General features: G+C 43.9%; 1 protein-coding gene and 1 pseudogene across 34 annotated transcripts in view; both read left to right on the top strand.

The window, feature by feature from the left end:
• The first annotated feature begins 3,087 nt into the window (after positions 1-3,087).
• Positions 3,088-23,574, top strand: part of LOC117088317 (butyrophilin subfamily 3 member A2) — a 134,447-nt gene continuing 113,960 nt past the window's right edge. For 5 of the 33 annotated variants that reach the window (XR_004439156.1, XR_004439159.1, XR_004439155.1 and 2 more), the window contains exons 1-9: positions 3,099-3,278; positions 5,923-5,983; positions 6,111-6,200; positions 6,497-6,844; positions 8,279-8,560; positions 10,890-11,090; positions 11,319-11,415; positions 12,294-12,340; positions 12,738-12,764. Coding sequence is in view for 3 of the 33 variants with exons in the window: in XM_033219518.1 (XP_033075409.1) it covers positions 6,116-6,200; positions 6,497-6,844; positions 8,279-8,560; positions 10,890-11,090; positions 11,276-11,296; positions 11,389-11,415; positions 12,294-12,334 (1,005 nt within the window). In the remaining 30 variants the exon portion in view is untranslated. Of the gene's footprint in view, positions 3,279-5,922; positions 5,984-6,110; positions 6,201-6,496; positions 6,845-8,278; positions 8,561-10,889; positions 11,091-11,275; positions 11,416-12,293; positions 12,341-12,737; positions 12,765-14,510; positions 14,653-15,292; positions 16,028-16,312; positions 19,540-23,574 lie in introns of those variants that run through there. The other 28 variants (XR_004439145.1, XR_004439148.1, XR_004439146.1 and 25 more) reach the window with 22 other exon arrangements.
• On the top strand, positions 12,746-19,526 carry LOC117088496 (annotated as a pseudogene). Its single transcript, XR_004439243.1, has 3 exons — positions 12,746-12,764; positions 14,511-14,531; positions 16,598-19,526. The product of XR_004439243.1 is annotated as a putative butyrophilin subfamily 2 member A3 (transcript).

Raw genomic sequence — 23,574 nt, 5'->3', positions numbered from 1 at the left:
GGAGTGATCATAGCTCTCTGCAGCCTAATTTTCTTGAAAGACAGGGATCTTGCTATGCATATTGCCCAGGTTCTTGAATTCCTGGCTTCATGCAATTCTCTTCCCTTGATCTTTCCAGGCCCTGTGATTACATGTGTAAGCCCTCGTGCCCAGTTGGAAGTTACAGTTTAAAATAGGGTGGTTATGAGCAAGGGGAGTGAGGCACAGAATACCTGGGAGAAAAGCATTCCAAGTTGAGAGAACAGCAGTGTCAGAGCACCGATCAGAAGCACTGTGGTTTGTATGAAGAACAGTAATGAGGCTGGGGTTGGCAGAGCACACAGGGTAACCAGGAGAATAGGAGGTAACAAGGCCAGAAGAGGTTGAGGGCCAGATCACGTATGGCCTTGAAAGTCATCATGCTGACCTGGGCTTTACCTCTGAGAGGGGAGCCACAAGAAGGTCAGAGCAGATAAAGGACTGGACTTACTTATGTTTTAAGAAGTTACTTCACATGCTAGACTGATATGGGCTGTGGGTAGGGCTGGTGGATGGAGGCCTGAAGACCCAGCTGGGAGCTACTACAGTGATCCAGGGGAAAGATGCAGATGACTTGTACCAGGGAGGAGCCATGAAAACGTTATGATGCTGGACTTATTTTCAAGATAGAATAAAAAGGCTTTGCTGATAAATTTCTGGGTGGGATGTGAAAAAGAAGGGCATCAAGGGTGACCACAAGGTTTTGGTCCAAATAAACTGTACAGATGGAGTTGCCACTTACTGAGATGGGGAAAATGAGGGAGAAGCTGGTTTTGGAGGCCAGGGCAGGAGCCAGCACAGAATCCAAAGGTCAGTTTTGGATATGCTCGGGTGGAGAAGCTTACTAGAGATCCCTGGAGAGATGTAGAGTAGGCCGGTCAATAATTAGTGTGCAGTCCAGGCAATGGATCAGGGCTGGAAACACAAGTTATTCTCTTTATATTCGTGTTTGTTGCCACTGGGTGTTTCACTTACCTAATGCATCAGTGATTTATTGCTGCATAACAAATTACCACAAACTTAGTGGTTTAAAACAGCATACTTTTCCAGCCTGGCCAACACGACGAAACCCCGTCTCTACTAAAAATGCAAAAAATAAAAGATAAGAAATTAGCCCAGCGTGGTGGCAGACACCTATAATCCCATTTACTTGGTAGGCTGAGCCACAAGAATCACTTGAACCCAGGAAGCGGTGGTTGCAGTGAGCCAAGATTGTGCCACTGCACTCCAGCCTGGGCAATAAAGCAAGGCTCTGTCTCAAAAATAAATAAATAAATATATAATAGTACACTTTCATCACTTCAGTTTCTGTGGGTCAGAAGACCAGGCAGAGCTTAGTGGGCTTCTCTAATCAGAACTTCACAAAGCAAAAGTCAAGGTGTTGGCCAGGCTACAGCCTCATCTAGAGTCTTGACTATAGGAAAATCCTTTTTCCAGAAAACTCACATTATTGACAGAATTTATTTATTTACAGTTGTAGGACTGAGGGCCCCAACTCCCTGCAGGCCGGGGCTGGAGGCTGCTCTCAGCTCCTACAAGCCTTCTTAGCTCCCTGCTGTGTGCATCTCCCACGATGACTACTTTCCTCTTCAAAGCCAGCCAGGAAGACAGAGCCTCTGGAGTGGGTCAGCTAGCAAGACAGTCTTACACATCATAATGCAATCATGGAAGGGACATCCCATCAGTTTTACCATATTTTATTGGTTAACAGCAAGCCATAAAAATTGTTCCTGCCAGGTAGAATAACTTTCCAGCCATCAAATCCAGTATACATACTGTCCTTTCTCCATCGACCTGAGTAAATCTTCCTGCCTATTTGGCATCTGCTTCATCAGTCCCCAGGGTCCCTTTTTGGTCTTTCCCTATGCACGGATACTCCTCAGAATTCTTGCTCTACTTGCTTAATAACTGCTGATATTCCTTTAGGCTTTGGTCCCAGGGTGGGCTACTGCACCTCTAGGTCCAAAGTCTATGTTCTAGGCAAGAGGAAAAAGGAAGTAGAGAGAGTGTACCCTCACACTCCCAGCTATTTTGGCCTCCCTTTGAAGGATTTCTGGGAGAAGTGCAAGCCCACGACTTTCATCTACAAACCATTGGCTCCAACTTAGTCCTTTGGCCTCCCCTATCTACAAGGGGGAAGAGCAGGTTGCAGTACCCAAGAAAATTAGGCCTTATCACTAAGACGAAGGCGGCATGCATGCTGCAGAAGCAACCAGCCATCCCAAGCAGATACCACACAGCCTAAATTCAAACTGTTGCAATATAATCAAATCCCATCAGCTCCAGTAACATATTAGCCCTAGGAGCTTTCTGGCTTGCAACCCAAAAAAGTGTGTTTTGAGATCCTAAGCCGCAGGGAGAACCAGATTGTCCTATAAACTCCTTACAAGATGGTGTAAAGGAAATGAGCCTTACAGAAACCACAGCCTATGGAGTGTCTAGCTTCAGAGAATATGTACTCCACTGGCAGCATGAGAAACAAATACACAAGAAAATGCAATATAGCATAAACCAGGAGCTGAGGGTGAATGAAGATGCTCAGAAAGATCTGCATTAAGAATTTCCTGGGAAAGGTAAAACAATGTTAAGCAGCACTGCCTCTGGAAACCAGAAAAACTATATTATTTGATAACATGTCCTAAGCCTAAATACCAGAGGTTCTTAAAGAGGTGCAGTTTGTCTCATTTTCTTTCCATTCATACCTTTATTTGGCTCTGTAAAAAAGATCCTCCTCTTCTACGTACCTATCTACATGCAAGCAAACTGCCACAGAAGCATTTTAATTAGTGTACATCTTCCTCTCTTTGCACGTTTAATTTTTTTATTTTCCTACTCCATTCTGCTAATATTTCTATCATGATATAAAAGATACAAGACAGGTGAATGTAAAGAAATACTTATATACATCCACACACAAGAACGATTCAAATAGATAAACACAGAAACACAAACACTAAGGGAGATAGGGCTGGAGTTTTTCTTCAACATGTACAATTCAATGTACTTTCAGTTTTCATTTCAACCTTCCTCAGTGGCTTCTGCCCAGCAACTGATGAGAAACATCACTTCTGAGCCAATCAAAAAACTATTTCTTCCGAAGAGCCACTCTGTTACTGTTTCTCATGGTTAGAAGACAATATTTGCTTTCTCTTTTTCATTTCTTCCGGATGAAAGGCTAAGCCGTAATAGAAAGAATGGAGAACTATTGATTGACCATTTTTATTCTGTGGGCTCTGATTCTCCCATGGGAACACCAAGGGGTAAGTGCGGGAAATGGTTGAGGAGTGGGGCTGAATCGCTGAGAGTGGTGAGTGGGCATGCAGGGAGAGTACTCGCCCAGAGAAATGGGTGCGGTGCCTCTGTGTGTGTGTGTGTGTGTGTGTGTACATGCACACACCTGCACATGCACATATGGGCACATGGGAAGACAGGAGAAGTACTGCAAAGAATAAGAAACTGCAGAGGTTGGGATTTAGTGGAAGGAAAGGGAGATAACATGAATGAAGAAATATTCCAACTGCATCTTCTTAACGTATTGTGGTCAGAAAGGGCAAAACAAAAACAAAAACAAAAAACCCTTAAAATCTGTTCTGGTCAACTCAAGGCATCTATTCTAAGAGATTCTGAAGAAGGAAAAAAAAGAGAAGTACCTTATAGATTTACATGTAAATGTGTTTATTACAGAAGTATTTATAATATAGTAAAATCTGAACCAACATTCATATACAACAGGTGGGGAATAGACAATGCATGGTTCAGTCATAAAATATGTTCCATGTAACCACTAGGAATCATAATTTTAATTAAGTGAAATTCTTTGTAATTTTAATAACACTGGATCCTTTTATTAAACCATTTTTGGTATCTTTTAGGGATAGTACTTGGTTTTCTTTCCATTCATCATTTCCGCAAAACCTAAAGCATGCTTTCCCATGGCTACAAGCTACTACATTGTATGAATATATAATAATTGAGAGTCTCTCTGAGCCTACTCTGACTCAGAAAGTCGCTCCTAAAGAAGAAAAAGAACAAACAAACAAACAAAAACCCCAATTGTTTTTTAAACTCTTTCTTTATTTTGGATTTTTGAGTTTCTACATTTTGTTACTGTAGATTTTACTAGATTGAACAGCCTTAACCTTAAATATTTGCATCAATCTCTAAATTTTTTTCTTCAATGCTGACTTTTATAATTGGAATTTTGAAGGCAAAAGACACAACATTTTAAAGGCCCTTGCCATGTATATATGGCCAAATGCTTCCAGAAACATTTCCACTTCCATTAGCAAAGTATATGATTATAACTACAGAGTATTTAAGGTTATATTCCTTTTATATTTTTTTATTGGCAAAATTGTCTATAGTAGAAAGAATGAATAATAAATAACCTAAAAAATAAAAGTTCTCCCTCTGAGGACAGCAGAGAAATTTTTAGCTTAGGGACTAATAATAATAATACCTCCTTTTCTTTAGGAGCATAAAGAGCAGTTTTGAGAAGCAGAAGATGTGGTGAAATATAATGTTTAGTCTAATGGTGGATACAAGATCCAGGCAGGGGTGGAGCATGACCAGCTGCACAGACCTCTGTTCCCTTGCTTCCTCTACATATGTCCCCACCTGCCTCTGCAGACCTTGTTTTCAGAGGCCATTCCCAGACCCACAGCAGCTGGTATTATGGCTACAGGCCTCATGCTCCTTTGTTTTGGGAGAAACTGTTGAGGAGTTAGTATTTACTGAGCAACTAATATGTTCCAGTCTCTACTATTCCTCAAAATAATTATTAATTATTAACTAATACATGAAAATTTTAAATTTAAAGCATTCCAATAATTTTAAAAGTAAAGGAAGCAAAAGGCCAAAGTGTCCTTTCACTCACTTAACCTCCAATCTTCAGTCTAGCATTCCTCTTTTTAGGCTTTTTCAGACATTTACATATATAGTTTTGCAGAAATGTATAGCTTTGCTTTTGTTTTTCAATTGAATTATTAGTATAGTTCTACAAGATACTTTTTGATCACTTAGTATATCTCTATTGTCCAGGCTATTGACATTAAATCACTCTTTTTAACTGCTGCATTGAATTTCCTCATAGGGATGTATCATATCCCTATGATATATGGAAGACAGGCAGATGTATCATACATCTGTATCATAGGGATTCCTCTAACTAGTCTCTTGTGGGTGACTGGTTCAGTTGGTAACCACTTTCATACTTTAAAAATAGTGCTGCAGTGTCATTCTCACAGAGGCTTCTCTCTGCACCCATGCAAGTACTTTGCTGGAGTAGGCATCAGGAAGTGGAATTTTGGGGCCAATTGTGCACATTCTAAGTCTCATACTTGATATTTTTGAGTAACTACAGTTTAAATGGTTTTGTCCCATGACCAAGATCATCAAGCTTGTGACTTCTAGAGCCTTTACCTATTGTCTACCCTCTTTGTGTCCCTAACTCTACCATAGTGGTCCAGCCCATTGTGGGTGCTCAGTAAATATTTGTTGAATAACTTTATGAAGGGAAGAAAGAAAAGATGAGTAAGGTCTGGTCTTATTCAAAGCTCTCCCAATCAATGTCTTTGTGATTAAATGTGGTGGGTTCAGCCCCTGAATGACTTCAGAGCCTCCACCAGGCAATCTGCCTGGATCCACCAGGAGCCACCAGGCCATGAGTTGACCATGGTAGTGGCCAAGAGTTTGACCCTTGAGGAGTCCACAGTGTTGGACACCCATATTGTTGAACAAGGGTGGAACCAGGGAATCCAGTGAAGAGGGTCCTTCATAAATCAGAGGGGGATGATGGAAGCTTGGACCTAGCAAGGGAAGTGTGGGGAAGTGATAGGATTCTGAATATTTTAATGCAGTAGAGTCAGAGATTTCCTGATCAGATAACAGATATTGCTTTTACAGATGGTTTTCCATACTGGAACTCAAAGGTAAAGACACTCAAGGACAGACATTTTTGGCAGAGGTAAGATGTTCTTCGGTTACCATACTTGAGTTAGCCCTGGGGAAGTGGACGTTTCCACGCAGAATCCTATAGCTTCTTCCAGGCCACAGTGTCTGTCTCACACCTTCTAGTGTCTCTTGATATGCAGCATAGATGAAAATGGCAAGTTCCCTGGCCTTCCTTCTGCTCAGCTTTCATGTCGCCTTCTTCTTGGTCCAGCTGCACACTCCTTGCTCAGGTAGGGAACGATTCCATGATTCCACATTTATGTTTATGAAGCAGACGATTACCTCAGTTACATAATTAAGCAGACAACTACCTAAATGCCCTCTTAGAACCTTCAACTCCTTCCTATACCTGAAGTCCATCTCAACCTGAAGGATCATGTGTCACTAAGAGACAAATGGTGCTTCTGTTAGGAATGGTTTCCCCTCTAGGTTCTCTGTATCTAGCCTTCCCTGTCTGAGAAGCACCCTTCCTCTCATGACCCCAAATCCAAAACCCTCTGATGGAGCCTTCCCCTTGTGCTGACAGCTCAGTTTTCTGTGCTTGGACCCTCTGGGCCCATCCTGGCCATCGTGGGTGAAGACGCTGATCTGCCCTGTCACCTGTTCCCGACCATGAGTGCAGAGACCATGGAGCTGAGGTGGGTGAGTTCCAGCCTAAGGCAGGTGGTGAATGTGTATGCAGATGGAAAGGAAGTGGAAGACAGGCAGAGTGCACCATATCGAGGGAGAACTTCGATTCTACGGGATGGCATCACTGCAGGGAAGGCTGCTCTCCGAATACACAATGTCACAGCCTCTGACAGTGGAAAGTACTTGTGTTATTTCCAAGATGGTGACTTCTATGAAAAAGCCCTGGTGGAGCTGAAGGTTGCAGGTGAGCCTCCAGGTTTTGTTCTGAGAACATTTCTCTGTAGGATCTAGAGCAGATGCAGAGTTCCTCTTCCAAAAGCACTGCAGACGCTCCTGGCTGATCACTAGCGATTGCCTGCACTGCCTTCCAGCTTAGCTTCTCTGCGGCCCTTCAGAAAGACACAGGTTTTCGTTTAGGAAGAATTCCTGCTGTACCCTACATGCTCAAGTAAAGAACTCCTTTCCTCTGGCGACCAGAGATATAAGGAAAGTGAAGGACAAGGGATAGGAAACATTAGAAACCATCTCTTCAGTGACTGGTACACCATCACTTTGGTTTAGTTGTATAACAGACGGCTTCTGTTGTGTCTCCAAGTACACAGTACCATGGGCCCTGGGAGGTGGAATAGTGACTATATCTGCTGCCAGTGTTTTCCAACCAGTCATCCCCAGGAATACTCCTGTAGTAGAACGAGCTGTATTTCTTACTTGTTGCAGTGAGGAAGAATATACATCATAGGGAGCTGTGGTGGGGTCTCAATAAGAAGGAATTAGAGGAGCAGACTTGGTATACAATTTGGGCTTGTGTTAGGGGATTGGCAGGGGGCAGTTTATAGACTTAGCCTTTTGCTCTGGATGAGATGCCATCAGGAAGGTGTGGGCAGGTTAACTGTATGAGTGAGAACCTTAATCAATCTTATGTAGGAAGAAGGAGACCAGGGTGAGACTAAAGCTGTAATTGATGAAGGGCGGCAATCCCTGATGAAGGGCGGCAATCCCTGATGAAGGGCGGCAATCCCTGATTGTTTGGTCATTGCTGTGGTTTGCACAGTATTCATGTTTTTCTCTATGCTCACACATGATGTGGGGTGGTCTTGTTTTTCCCATGATCCATCATAGTCACAAAGTGCATTGTCTGTGTTCTGTGAAATTGCTTATGTTCAACAGGATGACACGGAGACCCAGTGTCAGTTTCCCTATGTTGGGACAGCTTTTCTCTTTCTCAGTGCAGTCCCTTGCCCTGTGGCTTCTGGTTGGGTTTAGTTTAAGGGAATCAGCAGCAGACAATCGTAGGAAGAGAAGAGGAAGAAATCTGGGTGCTTAATCCCTGGCTTCTTTGCTGCACGGTACCTTCAGGCTGGCTGCATTGCCTTGCTGAAAGTAACAGCTCCTCTAAAGGAAGTCCTCAATGCATGAATCTCTTCTTTTATGTATTCAAAACAGCTTCCTCTCCTCCTCCCTCTGGTAATTGGTGTGGGTGGGAATAACCACACATTACTGACCCTGGGATACTGCACTAGCAAATTTAGTTTTCCCCTCATCATGACCACACTTTTGTAAACAGCTCCTGAATGAAATCTCTCTTGAATTATCAAATCTGAGTCTGCCATTGATTCCCATTGAGACCCTCCTTAATGCAAGAGCTATCAAGAATCTAGGCCAAATTATCCTTCCACAGCACTGGGTTCTAATCTTCATGTTGAAGTGAAGGGTTATGAGGATGGAGGGATCCATCTGGAGTGCAGGTCCACTGGCTGGTATCCCCAACCCAAAATACAGTGGAGCAATGCCAAGGGACAGAACATCCCAGCTGTGGAAGCACCTGTGGTTGCAGACGGAGTGGGCCTATATGCAGTGGCAGCATCTGTGATCATCAGAGGTGGCTCCGGGGAGAGTGTATCCTGCATCATCAGAAATGCTGTCCTTGGCCTGGAAAAGACAGCCAGCGTTTCTATCGCAGGTCAGTACGTGCTTGGCCTCAGCTTTCTGAGCTGAGCTGTGGCAGTTGAATGAAGGGGGATGTGTTAGTATCTGTGGTAGACCTGGGTCTCTGCACTGAATATAAGGCCCAAAGCACAGATCTGGAGGCGCTGCCTTGTTCCAGGGGAGATTCTTTCCTCCATAAAGGTATTCACAACACAAACATTTTCTGAACATTTCCTATCTGCCAGAAAGTATGACAGGCAATGGAAATTGGGGGAAAAACATTCAGATAAGCTCCTTATATAACGTCAAATGACAAAATGGTATACATACACACACACACACACACACACACACACACACACATATATATGTATATATACAAACTCTTATCATAGAGAAACAGCTGATCTCCTTGAATAAGAAGGAGATTCTAAAAACCTAGTAAAACGTTTTGGCCCAGCATGGTGGCTCATGCCTGTAATCCCAGCACTTTGGGAGCCTGAGACAGGCAGATCATTGAGGCCAGGAGTTTGAGACCTGCCTGGCCATGGTGAAACTCCATCTTTTCTAAAAATTCAAAAAATTAGCCAGGTGTGGTGGTATGCACCTGTAATCCCAGCTACTCAGGAGGCTGAGGCACGAAAATCACTTGAACCCAGGAGGCAGATGTTGCAGTGAGCTGAGAGCAGACCACTGCACTTCAGCCTGGATGACAGAGTGAGACCCTGTCTCAAAAAATAAATAAAATAAAATAAAATAAAAACCTAGTAAAAATTTTTTTAACAAAGTTCATGAATTATCAATTCATAGAAAAGGAAATAACCCACAAAAGAGTGCTCATTCTCACTCATTAGGGAAACATTTGAAATCATTTTTCACTTATGATATTTACAAAAATCAAAACAAAACTGCTTTGGCTTATAATACATGGTTTTCATAGGAACGTAGGAAGGCAGTGACTCTCAGTCATTTTTTCGTGTAACTTGCTGTATTTTTGGTGGGCATTAGGTCAACCTCTATTGGGGGCTCAATAGCAATATCTATCCAAACTCCATACTTATCGATCCAAACTTCCACTTCTAGGAATTTATCTGATAGACAAGCTTGCATTTGTATGAGATGATCCATGTAAAAGGTTTCTGTTTTTTGTTGTGTTTTGTTTGTTAGACGGAGTCTCACTGTCACCCAGGCTGGAGTGCAGTGTTACAATCTCGGCTCATTGCAGACTCCGCTTCCCAGGTTCAAGTGATCCTCCTGCCTCAGCCTACCGAGTAGCTGAGATTACAAGCGTGTGCCACCACATCCAGCCAATTTTTGTATTTTTAGTAGAGATGGGGTTTTACCATGTTAGCCAGGCTGGTCTCGAACTCCTGACCTCAAGCGATCCACCCGCCTCAGCCTCCCAAAGTGCTGGGATTACAGGCATGAGTCACTGCAACCGGCCTGTAAAAGGTTTCTTATAGCACTGATTACGATTGCACAAGGTTAGAAACTGTGCAGATGTTCACTGCCAGGGAACTTCCATACAAGGGAATAGTGCCCAGTTTGTAAAAGGAAAAAGAAGCAATTCTCTCTATAATAATATGGAAAGATCTCCAAGGTACACTTTCCACAGAAAAAGCAAGATGCAGAGGGACGTGTATAGAATGCTGTTTTTAGTTTAAACAAGAGGAAAAATAAGAATATACTTTAATTTACTTTTTTTTAGTTCTCGATTGGGTTATTTAGTTTACATTTTTAAACTTCAACAAGCAATTTTGTAATACTCACTGTACATCAGGCACTTTATAAGTATTAATTTAATTCTTCTAACCTCAGGAGATAGGTATTATCATTACCCTCATTTTATAGATTAGGCCACTACAAACAGAGAGGTTATGTAGTAGTCCAACATCACACTGCTAGTCACACGGGGGAGCCAGCATTTAAACCCATGCCCTCTGACTCCACAGGTTATGTTCCTAAGCATCATATTAAGTGGACTAAGGAGAAGTTAATACATGGAGGGAGGGAGGACTGGGTGGATGAGAGAGTTGCATGCCTTTATGTATATGTAGTTTTGAACCATGTAAATGTGTTACCTATTGAAAAAATATTTAGAAAAAAGTGTGTATAACTCTGCTCAAGTTACTTTCCATGTGAGAGGCAGACATCTCAAGATAAGTAATAGTAGAAGCTTGTAGTGAGGATTTACCAAAGTCTTATCTATAGTCCTCTGAGACTTTAGGGAGAGAATCCTTATTTAACCTCATGAGATAGCTTCCCTGCCCCCAACCTGGTCTGAGCAGCTAAAACTTGGGGCACTGAGGCTGGGGAGGCTGAGTGCACCAGCGCCCATGACCCACAGCTCTCCCCATTCGCAGACCCCTTCTTCAGGAGTGCCCAGCCCTGGATCACAGCCCTGGCAGGGACCCTGCCTATCTTGCTGCTGCTTCTCGGTGGAGCCAGTTACTTCTTGTGGAGACAACAAAAGGAAATAACTGCTTTATCCAGTGAGATAGAAAGCGAGCAAGAGATGAAAGAACGGGGATATGCTGCAACAAAGCAGGAAATAAGCCTAAGAGGTATCCAACGCAAGCAGAGAATCTAAGCCCCAGGCTTGCGTGCCCCAGCCTGAAAACCTCACCTCTTTCCCCCACCCTGGCACCGCATCATGTTTAAGGTTTATTTCCCGAAATACCCACCTTACCCATAACAGTTCATCTTTTTTTTGTTTTGTTTTTGTTTTTTGTTTTTGGTTATTTTCCAGAGAGCCTCCAGGAGGAACTCAGTAAGTTTTCCCATTCCCCCAGAGACCTGGGCATGTCTTCCTATCCCGGCTTTGAGCACCTTGATGACTCTTCCCTGTTCATTCCATTGCAGAGAGAAGAAAAATCCAGTACTTGACTCGTGAGTGGCTCTGACATTTTCTCTAATTCAAATCTATTACTCTCTCTCTCTGCTTTGTTATTTTCCAGCCCATAAGTCATATCCCAGGGTTGAAAAGTGGTCTTGGATCCCTTTACTCAGAAAAAGAAAACAAGTGTGGCTCTTTGGAGAAACCACCCAGTGATTTTTCTCTCTAGAAAAAAAAAAAAAAAAAAGAGGTCTTCAATCTCTTTCTACTAGGGGCTACAGACCCTTAAGCTCTAAGAAGCACTGAAGAATATCCAGGGTTACACTTCAAAAGGAAGAGGGAAAAGAAGAATGAGGTGCATTTTCTATGGCAGGATTGTGTTTTCCACAATCTAGAGGCTGTTGAAAGGAAAACAAGAATGGAAGATTTAAGAAATAAGAAAATCAGAAAAGAGAGAGGGAGAAAAGTATGTTTAATAAAGAGGAGTAGCCACAGTGGCTCAATTGGTACAGATTGACCATAATTGCTTTCAAAAACTAGTCCCTGAAATTGCTCTTTAAATTTCCCAAATTCTTTTTAGAGCAAGGTAAGAAATTATACAGATTGAGAAGGATGGATCTTGTACTCCTAGACATTCACATATCGACATGGTGACACCTATGCCCAGGTACAGATTCAAAACAGATGAGCTGGACCCCATTGGGAAGGAACTCTCACAGTGCCTGCCCTGCCACTAGCACTCAGTCGATGTTCCCAGACTTGATACGAAGAAGAGGTGAAGAAAGAATTGTACCTGCAGATGGAGACCATGGGGAAGGGTGGGATGGTCAAAAAAAAAAAAAAAAGACTAGATGGACGCAAAAAGAAGGGGACGGGGCCAACACAGAAAAGGCAGAGTTCAGGTGACACCTCTACCTTTCTTTCATTGTAGGTGGAAAGGAGTCTTCGTCTGATACTGATAAGTCAGCCTGATGCTCTGTAAGTTTGCTGGGTCATGTGCCCTGAATATTTCAACCTTTTCTCTGCTGTGACCCGTGGATGTTCTCTGCTGGATTAATTAGATCTAATCCAAAGACTCAATTTCTGTGTGGTGGGGGTTCACCTCTGCTTTTCTGGAGCCTCTGGGAAACTTCTGATCCAGCACACTCCCTTGCAAAGCCTGGCCATGCATCCTGCATATACCATGACACAGGGAGCCTAGCCTGACATTTTTGAGAAGGTGCCACCCCTGATCCATCAGAGCTGTAGAGGAGGGAAGCTGGACCCTGGAAGATACTCTGAAGAAAAAGAGAGAAAACATGTAGTGAGAGGAGAATGGAGTGGGAAAAGTACAAGAATACTGACCTTTTTCTTATCTGTGTCTCCTTCCTTTCAGAATGGAAAATGGCCCTCTTCAAGTCTGGTGAGTAAATCACTGTATGTTCCCTGGACCAACAACCTGAGAAACTATATTCCTTTTTCCTTTTTTCTTCTCCAACTATTGTGATTTGGGGAAGAAAAGTTCCCTTGACATCCTTTGTGGGTAGGAAGACACATAAAGGGTGGAGCTGAGGGGAAGGAGACACACACTGAGTGATACTGCATGGAGAGTGAGGATGGAAATGCCAAACAGAGGAGGCGATGCCTGCCCAAAGAACTTTGTCCTTCCTAGGCTTCCCATGCCACCTACTGCCTGTGTCTCCTCAAAGGATTTAATGCTTCCAAGCTTTGGCCTCCACACTTTTAGATGATGATTGCAATCTGTGTTTCACGGGGGCTGAGGCAAAGACGGAGGGAATAATGAACTTGCTTGGCAGGAGCCTAGCAAGAAATAGATGGCAAGTTCAAACTGGGTGGTTGAACAAGGTTTCCAGAAAGGAGGGTTAAGAGAAAGCAACAAGGAAAAGTGCAGTGCCCCCATGATTCCACTGCAAGTCACAAACAGCCTTTGGTTTTCACAGCGAGTGACATGGAAAGTATTGAAAGGTTTTGAGCTAAAAATTCACATGATCTCACTTGGGTTGGTCTGCTGAGAATGGACTACTGATGGTAAGGGCAGAACAAGAAGGAGGGCACTGGAGTATTCAAGGTGTGAGTGGTGGTGGCTTTAGGCAGGGTGGTGGCTGTGCTGATTCAGCATGGCTGGTTAGCTTTATGCACCATGGTCCTTCCCACAGTGACTCCAGATGTTTCTGCTTTGCTACCTCTGGGCCTTGGCCCTGGGAGCCACTGAGGTGTCAGCCAGGGCTGAGCCAGCATCACTTTGCCCATCCAAGTTTTCTGAGGGAGAAACTAACAGAGCAGGTGGCTGAGGAGCTCTAGAGCTGTGCTGCTAGGGGCGCTCTCACCTGGATGTTCTGTTTCAAACTAAGTGGACATTTCTGGCTGCCTTTTGAGAATCCGTTATGCCCAGCGGGTCTCCCTGTGTGGTGATCCTGCCTGTTATCGTGGTTGTTCTGATGATATTCATTGCTGTATGCATCTATTGGATCAACAAACTGCAAAAGGGAAAAAAGATTCTGTCAGGGCAAAAGGAGTTTGAAGAGGAAAGGAAAGAAACTGCACTAAAGGAACTGGAGAAAGAACGTGTGGAAAAAGAAAGAACTTCAAATACAAGGTAAAAGAGGCCAAGTATGGTGGCTCATGCCTTCAATCCCAGTACTGTGGGAGGCTGAGGCAGGCAGATCACTTGAGCCTAGGAGTTCGAGACCAACCTGGGCAATAAAGTGAGACCCTGTCTCTAATTAAAAAAAAAAAAAAAAGAGTAAGAGTAGGAGGACAGTTCACCATTATAGAAAAGACACAGCTCTCCCAGGTACCAGTGTATGGAAGACAGAGGAAATGCATGGCAGCAGCAGCAAGGACTTGGAATTCTCATGTCTTTGGAATGAATATCTCAGAGCTTTTGTTCTTTCATTCTTCTGGCATTGCATTCATTTACCTGGCTACATAAAGTACTAAATGGTTGAGCAAAAGCAAGTGTACAATGTACCAGTACTACCCAGCCACCTGATCATATATCATTTCTGGTTTCTGACAGTGCCCTAGGCATGAGGGAAGGGAGATGCTGTTGTTCATAGAAAGGACGGTTCCTGCATTGTTTACTATAAACCCAACTTCTTTTAGTTCTTCTATTGAAGACATGATTTTGTTTCTGTTTGTTTTTCAGAGCAACTTCAAGAAGAATTGCGTAAGTTTAGCCTTTCCTGAACTACTCCATATACAATTTGAGTTCTGCTCAGTTAGCAATATCTCATGACATTCACCTCTGTCTGTCCCTTAAAGATGGAGAAGAATATCCTTACATGCTGGTGAGTGCCCCTGATGTTCCCTCAGATCTCAGCTTTCTCCCCATCAGCTAGCTAACAGGACTCATTAGACAAGATGAGCAAGGGACCCAGTGGGGACAGCAGGGAACTAGGGTCAGTTCATCAACAGTGTCCCAGCAGTGATGCATCATGGCTCTTCTGTCAGGGAATCCCAGCAGCTCTCAATCAACCCTATGGTTTACATCCCAGGATCCTTTCTTTTTTGGAATAATTTAATGCATGATTACCAGAGGTTTCCCATATATATGCTTCACTGGTTTTTGCTCTTTGATTCTGGATCAATTTGAAAGAAGACAATGCTGTCTTAGCAATTTATGTACTAGGGATGGTGTAGACTGTATAGTTGAAGGCCCATGTGGGGAAGAGGCTACAAAGGTTCCCAATAAGCCTCACAGAATGGTATACAAATAGGTGGCCAGAAATGCCTTTCTGCTTCTAAGAGAGCACTGATACTTTGTGTATAGCCTGCCAGGGGAGGCATCTGGGTGAATGGGAGAGCACAGAACCCAATTGCCCACTCCCAATGAGCACTTTCCATCTTATGATACAGCCCCTCAGCCCATAAGCACCACAGAATCCAAGTTTTACCAGATACCATGACACATGGACCTTTCCTCTTTAGGTGAATTTCAAAATTGCCACTGTCAACTTGGGACAAAACAGCAAAATGTCACAACCAGATATTTCACCATGGAGAATAGAGGAAATCATTTTAACACAATAGAAAGGTAAACTGAATGAGAATAAATGCAGATGGGAGAAGCTTGCAGAATGCCCAGAGCCTGGAGCGTTTCTCGCACTGACTGACAGGAAATGGACCTAGGTAGGCACCTACATTTCCTCTATCTACCCATATGCCCTTTCCCCAGTTCGTTTAGCACAGTTTCTTTCCTTTCCTGGTCAAATCCCTTTTCCCCGGACAGAATCTTTTTTTCCATTTGGAGTTTGTTGATCCAATAGGTATACAGAAGTCATACCTGCAGACATCAGACCCATGTTGTTTAAGCAAAACTAGATGGAAATAATTCCTCCCTACTTTTGCCTACAGACCCCACAGGCAACAGGTTTTTTCGGGGGGGACATTTATTCTCCTTCTTTATCCTTGAAGGGTGCCCTTGTCAGTCATTTAAATCAGTTGTCATCTGGTAAAAGGAACACATAGAACCAATGAAGAGACCCTTTACCCTCCAGGACAGTGTGAAGGGAAAGACTCACCTTAGTTGATCAACTGGGGAGAGAAGGAGCAGGACATAAAGCCTCTGTGCTAGTTTGAACCAGATAATTAAAAGGTTCTAACTAAAAAAAGTCCCAGAGATCCTAGGTCTTGAATAGAAAAGGCAATAGATCTTAGAATGCTGAGAGAAAGTGTGAATCATTAATTTGGGCTCGTTTCCTAAACTCTCTGGATTTCAAAGAACCTCAATTCTTCTCAACCTGAGGGTGCTGCTTCTGTCTCTGGAGAGATAGAAGTGCAGCTTCAGAGGTCGGGGGCCATGGCCCACGCCTGTAATCCCAGCACTTGGGAGGCCGAGGCGGGCGGATCACCTGAGGTCAGGAGTTCAGTACCAGCCTGACCAACATGGAGAAATCCTATTTCTACTAAAAATGCAAAATTGGTTTCCGCGCATGCCTGTAATTCCAGCCACTGGGGAAGCTGAGGCAGGAGAATTGCCTGAACCCAGGAGGCGGAGGTTGCGGTAAACCAAGATCGACCCATTGTACTCCAGCCTGGGCAATAAGAGTGAAACTACGTCTCAAAGAAAACAAAAACAAAAACAAAAAACCCTGCAGCTTCAGTAATTCTCAGGGTATGAGCTGCCTGGGATCAGGGGGCCTTCGTGGAAATGGCCCCTTCACGGGGATTCCCCTGTAGTTTTCTGAGACTTTTCTGGGGACCAGGAACCACACAATCCCGAGGGTTCCTGAGACCCAAGGCCTAAACCTGAGAATTCCTCTGCAGCCAGTGTGGTCCTGCACACAGACACTGCTCATCTCGATCTCTTATCAGACGACCAAGGAAGTGTGACATTGGCTCCCTCCAGGGAGAGCGGGCTGTATAATCCAGAGAGATTTCAACAGTCAGCTTTGTGTCCTGGCCGGGAGAGCTTCGCCTCAGGGAAACATTACTGGGAGGTGGAGGTGGAAAATGTAATTGAGTGGACTGTGGGGGTCTGTAGAGACAGCGTTGAGAGGAAATAGGATGTCCTGCTACTTCCTCAGAATGGCTTCTGGACCTTGGAGCTGTATGAAAGCAAATACTGGGCCCTGACCTCTGCTAAGTCGATTCTCTCTCTGAATGAGCCCCTTTGCCGGTTGGGCGTCTTCCTGGAGTATGAAGCTGGAGACGTCTCCTTCTACAGCATGAGGGACAGATCGCACATCTGCACGTTTCCCCGTTCAGCCTTTTCCAGGCCCCTGAAGCCATTCTTCAAGTTACAGTCTTGTGACAGCTGCATCTTCATCTGCTCCGCATTCACGTGTGATCATGATGTCTGAAGAGGCCTGACAGTTCACAGATCGGGGACCCACCATGGCCCACAGAATCAGTTCCCTGGTCTCACAGCCGTGGAGGCAAGCCCTGGCCATCTCAGCAGCCACTGCATAATGCCCCTGGTGGAAGACATGCCCTCCTCCCCTCTGGTCACACAAGAGAACATCTTCCAGCTGCCTCTTTCACACCCAGTCCAGACCTCAGCCCCTGTTCACTACTCCTCACTAGGCTGTAGATTTAGTAATTCCTTTGCTTGTAACTATGGGATAGGATCCAGCGTTAGAAATAAATGCTCAGTGCCCCAAAGAAGAGTCAGCACTCTGGCAAAAGGCTTTCTCAGCTAGGCAATTTACTTCTGCAGAAGGGTGCTGCTCGCAAGTCTGGTCACCACAAGAATACACCAAACAAAGAGGGAAAGAATTTTTACTCCTAATGCTGCTTGTCCCAGCTTCTGTGTTCAGTCACCACTCACCAGAGTTGGACCACACAATCTAAGCCGAACCTGATTAGCTAACTTGAAAGGGGCAGGGGTGTGGTTACACAGGTTGGAAGGTCAGTTTCTGTGGGAAGAGCCATTGCAATGGGAGGGGTAATTTACACAGTGAGTAGCAGATGTGGGCTCTGTAGGTAAGGACCAGTGGAAAAGTTGTTTACTGAAACTAAGACAGGGAGACATAAAGGATAACGAGGTTAGTTTGGCCTTATAAGTAGGGAACAAAGAACAAGGGCACTGAACAAGCCAAACCTTTGAAGAGGAACTTCTTTTATATCTGACATCCAGGCATAGGGAACTAGGTGTTACACAGCTCCCAGCCAGGAAGAAAGTGTGAGAAGCTGATTGGCAGTGAACTTGCTGCTTAACATCAGGATGATGACATTGAGCCCAATATGCCAGTTGGCACCAGATGCTGTGGATTTGGAATGAGGCCAGCAGGGGTCACCAGGATGTGAGAGGAGAGAAGAATCCACAGGACCACCAGAGAGAAGAGGGAACCAGATACACAGGTCAGAGATAGGAGAGGTAGAACAAGAGAGCTGGGAGGGAGCAAGGTTGTGACGGTGGTTAAGCCCCACCATAACAGCTAAGGGGTCCTGGGATATGATGGCTCATTTCCACCCAACCCCAGGATTTCCAGAGCACACACCCACAGGCCTGGACCTGGGACGAAGATGAATGAAGAACATGGACTCATGTGGATGTGATTTGGCTCCTGTGTCCCTGCAATAAACAAGGAGTCAGTAGTTAGTCCTTGAGTGTGGTTGAGGTTTGAGGTCCTGGTGGAGCAGAGTAGTACTGGACCAGGTCTATGTCAGCATTCAGGTTCAGTGAGGGCACCAGTGGCTTCAAACTTCCCGGTCTAATTATGTCTTAAGACACTTAGTAACTACTGAGGGCCTTGAGGAGCTTTTGCTTATTTAGGTTGGTATTTGTTAATATTTACGGCATTTATGATTGAAACAGAAAATGTTAAAATGTAGCTTACTAATTCATGTTAAAATACCATGAATGCACCAATTACAGGTTAATATAAATAGAATGATTTGTGAAAAAAATCAACTATTGTGTCTAAACAAAAGAACAAGAAGTGTGACATTGGTTAACTTTTTCCAAATCTAATGTCTGGCTTCATAGAAGACATTTGTATTCTCATATCTGCTTTTGTATTAAATCTATTGGTATATCACAGGTTATATAGGCCCCCAAAAACCTTATTGTACCCTACCAAGAGAATGAAATCAAAAACAAAAAATGTTATATTATTAATATTATAATGAAAATAGTATTAACATTGGGGGCTCCTTAACAGTATATCAGAGATCACCCTAGGAATCCCCAGACCATATTTGGAAACTAGAATAGTGGATCCTGGAAGTTAATCCATGTGCTGGTTAATTTTAGATGTCACCTTGACTGGATTAAGAATACCTAAACAACTGGTACAACATTATTTCTGGGTGTGTCTGTGAATGTGTTTCCAGAATGCTGACCTCCAGAAGAGATTGGCATGTATGTCAGTGGGAAATTCTCCCTTCCTATTGGCTGAAGGCCCAACAGAATAAAAGTCAGAGGAAAGACAAATTCTTCTCTCCCCTGAGACATTTTTCTTCTTCTGCCCTTGGACATCAGAACTCCTACCTTTCCAGCCTTTCAGCTTCGGAAGTTGTACCAGGATGCCCTGGGTTCTCAGGTCTTTCGGTTCGGACTGAGATTTACACAATCGGCGTCCCTAGTTCTGAGGCTTTCGAACTTAAACTGAACCATGCTACCAGCATCCCAAGGTCTCCAGCCTACAGACGAGCTGTCATGGGATTTCTCAGCCTCCATAATCACATGAGAAAATTTCCCTAATAAATGCTCACTCATACATATATGTCTATATCTGTATCATATTGGTTTTGTCTCTCTGGAGAACCCTGACTAATACAATCAGGCATCTAAAATTCTGGCTTGAAAGGTAGCACTTTAGGTTTGAGACAATTCAATAATCCAACAGGACTGAAAAAAAAAGTCCAAAATCATATTACTGCATTTACAAATAGACATATTATTCAATGAATCTGAATAATATGTGATTCTTTCAACCTCTGTGGTTGAGGGCCAGATCATATATGGCCCTGAATGTCATCATGCTGACCTGCAGTTTACCTCTGAAAAGGGAGCCACTGGAAAGTTTGGCAGAAAAAGGACTGGACTTACGTCAGATGCTAGACGGAGATGGGCTATGTGTAGGGCTGGTAGGTGGAAGCCTGAAGACCCAGCTGGGAGCTATTGCAGTGATTCAGAGGGGAGATGCCGGTGACTTGTACCAGGGAGGAGCCATGAAATTATATGATGCTGGATTTATTTTCAAGACAGGGTAAAAAGGCTTTGCTGATAAACTTAAATGTGGGATGTGAAAAAGGAGGGCATCAAGGGTGACCACAAGGTTATGGTCCCAAGAAACGGTACAGATGGAGTTGGCACTTAGGGAGATGAGGAAACTGAGGAAGAAGTGCATTTTGGAGGCCAGAGGAGGAGCCAGCATGGAATTCAAGGTCACTTTTGGGCACGTTCAGGTTGAGGAACTTACTAGAGATCCCCATGGAGATGCAGAGTAGGCAGGTCAATAATAAATGTGCAGGCCAGGCATGGTGACTCATGCCTGTAATCCCAGAACTTTGGGAAGCCGAGGCAGGTGGATCACCTGAAGTCAGGAGTTCAAGGCCAGACTGGCCAATATAGCGAAACTCCATGTCTACAAAAAAATACAAAAATTAGCTGGGTGTGGTGGCATGCTCCTGTAATCCTAGTTACTCAGGAGGCTGAGGTAGGAGAATCACTTGAACCTGGGAGGTGGAGTTTGCAATGAGCCGAGATCAGGCCACTCCAGCTTGAGAGACAGAGCAAGACTCCATCTCAATACATACATACATAAATAAAACTATAGTAATAATAACAAATGTGCAGTCCAGGCAACAGGTCAGGAATGAAATACAAGTTATTCTCTTTGTCTTCTGTATCTTCATGTTTGCTGCCACTGCCTGTTTCACTTTAATCCATTAGTGATCTATTGCTGCATAACAAATTACCACAAACTTAGTGGTTTAAAACAGCACATACTTATCATTTTAGTTTCTGTGGGTCAGAAGTCCAGGCAGAGCTTAGTGGGCTTCTCTGCTCTGAATGCCAGAAAGCAAAAGTCAAGGTATTGGTCAGGCTGTAGCCTCATCTGGAGTCTCGACTGTTGGAGAGTCCTCTTTTCAGATCACTCAGGTCATTAACAGAATTCATTTCTTTACAGTTGTAGGACTGAGGGTCCCAGCTCACTGCAGGCTGAAGCTGGAGTCTGCTCCTAAAGGGCTCCTCAGCTCCCTGCTATATGGGTTTCCCACGATGACTCCTTTCCTCTTCATAGCCAACCAGGAAGAGAGAGCCTCTAGAGTGGGTCAGCTAGCAAGACAAAGTGTTACACTACATAATGTAGTCATGGAAGGGACATGCCATCAGCTTTACCATACTTTATTGGTTAGCAGCAAGCCACAGGTTCAGCTCACCCTCAGGGAAAGTACGGGCTACAAACTGCAGGAGGAGTAATCATAAGGGGTCCACTCTAGAGTCTGTAGGATACAACATATAAGAAACTAAAGGTTCTCCCATTGTAACTGGCCTGCTTCCCCTTTCACTGGGCAATACACTGCACCTGCCTCTCTCTAGGAGTCTACTTCCATACAAGCAAAGTCTCAGAAAGAGAACACATGCATGGCCATCAGGCACTGTCTGCCATGATGATGGCCACTGCTGTACCACACCATAAACATTGTTCTATCAGTTACTACTGAATTCCCAACCATTAAAGCCATTATACATTTCTATTTTTCCCTCCCACCCCCATGCTTTTTTAAAGAGAGAGACAGGATCTTGCTCTGTCACCCAGGTTAGAGTTCTTGGTGTGATCATAGCTGAGTGCGGCCTTGAACTCCTGGGCTCAAGTGATCCTCCTGCCTTAGCATTCCATAATGCTGGGATTATAGCTATGAGACACTGGGCCTCGCTTGTCTTTATACACTTCTGTCTTTTCTTTATGGACAACCCTGAGTTCTTCATAGACCTGCCTGAGTAGGTGTTCCCTCCTGTGTGGCATCTGCCTCATCAATCCCCAAGGCCCTCTTTGTGGTCTTTCTCTACTCCTAGGGAGATCCTTCTCAGGGTTCTTGCTCCACTTGCTCCAGAACTGCTGAAATTCCTTAGGCTTTGATCCTGGGCTCTCTTTTCACAGAACATATACTCTTGTAGGATCCAATCCATTTTCAGAGCTCTATCCCATGAGCAGACCCCACCGTCACCTGCATTTCTGTCTCCAGCCCCACGCATTCCCTGAACTCAGTGCCCACTAGCATCTCACAATGAGTGTGTCCAAAACTAAATTCCCATCAACCCTGCCTACCCATCATTATCTGAGTGAGTGACACCACCTAACAGTCATTTTAGCCTTCTCTTGTTCTCTCTTAACCCACCACATCTGACTGATAGCCAAGTCCTGCTATTTGCACTTCCTTTCAATAGTCCAGCTTAGTGGTTTGAGCACAGATTCTTTTGCTAGACAGCTGGGCTCAAGGCCTAGCTCAGAAGGAAACTACTCATGTGACCTTAGTGAGTCGTTTTACCTCTCTGGACCTCAGTTTTGACATATAAAATGTGGGAAATAAGATACCTTTTAGTGTTGTTGTGAATCTTATTAATATATATAAATCTCAAAGCACAGTACCAACATGATAGTAGGTTCTACGTAAATATTTGTTAGTACTAATATTAATAGTTATTCCAGACTCCTCTCCCCATCTCCAAGTCATCATCATTTCTTACCTAGAGTGTCGCAGTAGCTTCCTTCCAGGACTCCCTATCTATTAACATCTGGCCCACTGAAGAGGACAGGATATATTATGCAACCCCAGCAGGCATCATCCCACAGAATACAATGTAAATGGCACCCCCTACCTCCCATCTTCCCTTGTACCTGCCCCACTGCTATTTTCAATGTATACATTTTTTCACGTCAAACTTTTCAGAGATTTTCCCTTCACCTTTAAAGTGAGACTCCAACTCCACAGCAGGCAACTGTTGATGTTGTCTCCAGGGGAGGTGGGTTCAGGAGTCATCAATGCAGGGATCAGAATTGAAACTTACAGAATGGAAGACAATGAAATGCGTTGAGGGTTAATACATGAAGGTGCTGTGCTAACTCTTCCTTAAATAACTTATGGAATAGGTCTTATTTCCACCCTACAGACAAAGAAACAGACATGATTAGTTAGTAAACTGGCTTTGGGTTCCAGGGCTAATGAGTTGTGGATGAAAACAGATGAAGATAGAAAAAAAAGCCTAGAGACAGCAGATAGTAAGCCAGTGTGCGTATGACGTGCTGACAGATATCTAGATATAGCAGAAAGAAAATTCATGTTCATGGGAGTTCCTAATGGCAACAAGAAGTGAGATAACCATGAGAAATGGATATTTCTTGATGAGACTAACTCAGTAAAGGAGACAGATTTCTGGGCATTTTGCCACACCTATTGCATGCAGAACACTGGAATTGGTCTCATAGAAGACAAAGAGAAGATAGGATCAAGTGCCCAGGTCTTGAAGGAGGGCTAAGTGCACTTTTCACTTAGCGTACATTCTTGTGACTTATTTATTTATTTATTTTTTGATACACTGTTGTACGCAAACTGCATGCATTATCTCATTCCATCCTCACAACAGCAACCCTAAAAGTCAAGTACTATTACCATCCTTATTTTAGAGATAGGGAAACTGGGGCACAGAGATGTTAGGTAACTAACCCAAGGTCACACAGGCCACCTGGCTTGAGAATTAGTGCTCTTATCCACTCCATTATGCAACCCCTCCTCACTAATTTTAAACTTCAGTGGCT

Source organism: Trachypithecus francoisi, unplaced genomic scaffold, assembly GCF_009764315.1.
Source record: "Trachypithecus francoisi isolate TF-2019V2 unplaced genomic scaffold, Tfra_2.0 Lachesis_group10, whole genome shotgun sequence".
Taxonomy (NCBI): Eukaryota; Metazoa; Chordata; class Mammalia; order Primates; family Cercopithecidae; genus Trachypithecus; species Trachypithecus francoisi.
Note: the sequence above shows the minus strand (reverse complement) of the source record. Positions and strands in the feature narration are given on the sequence as shown.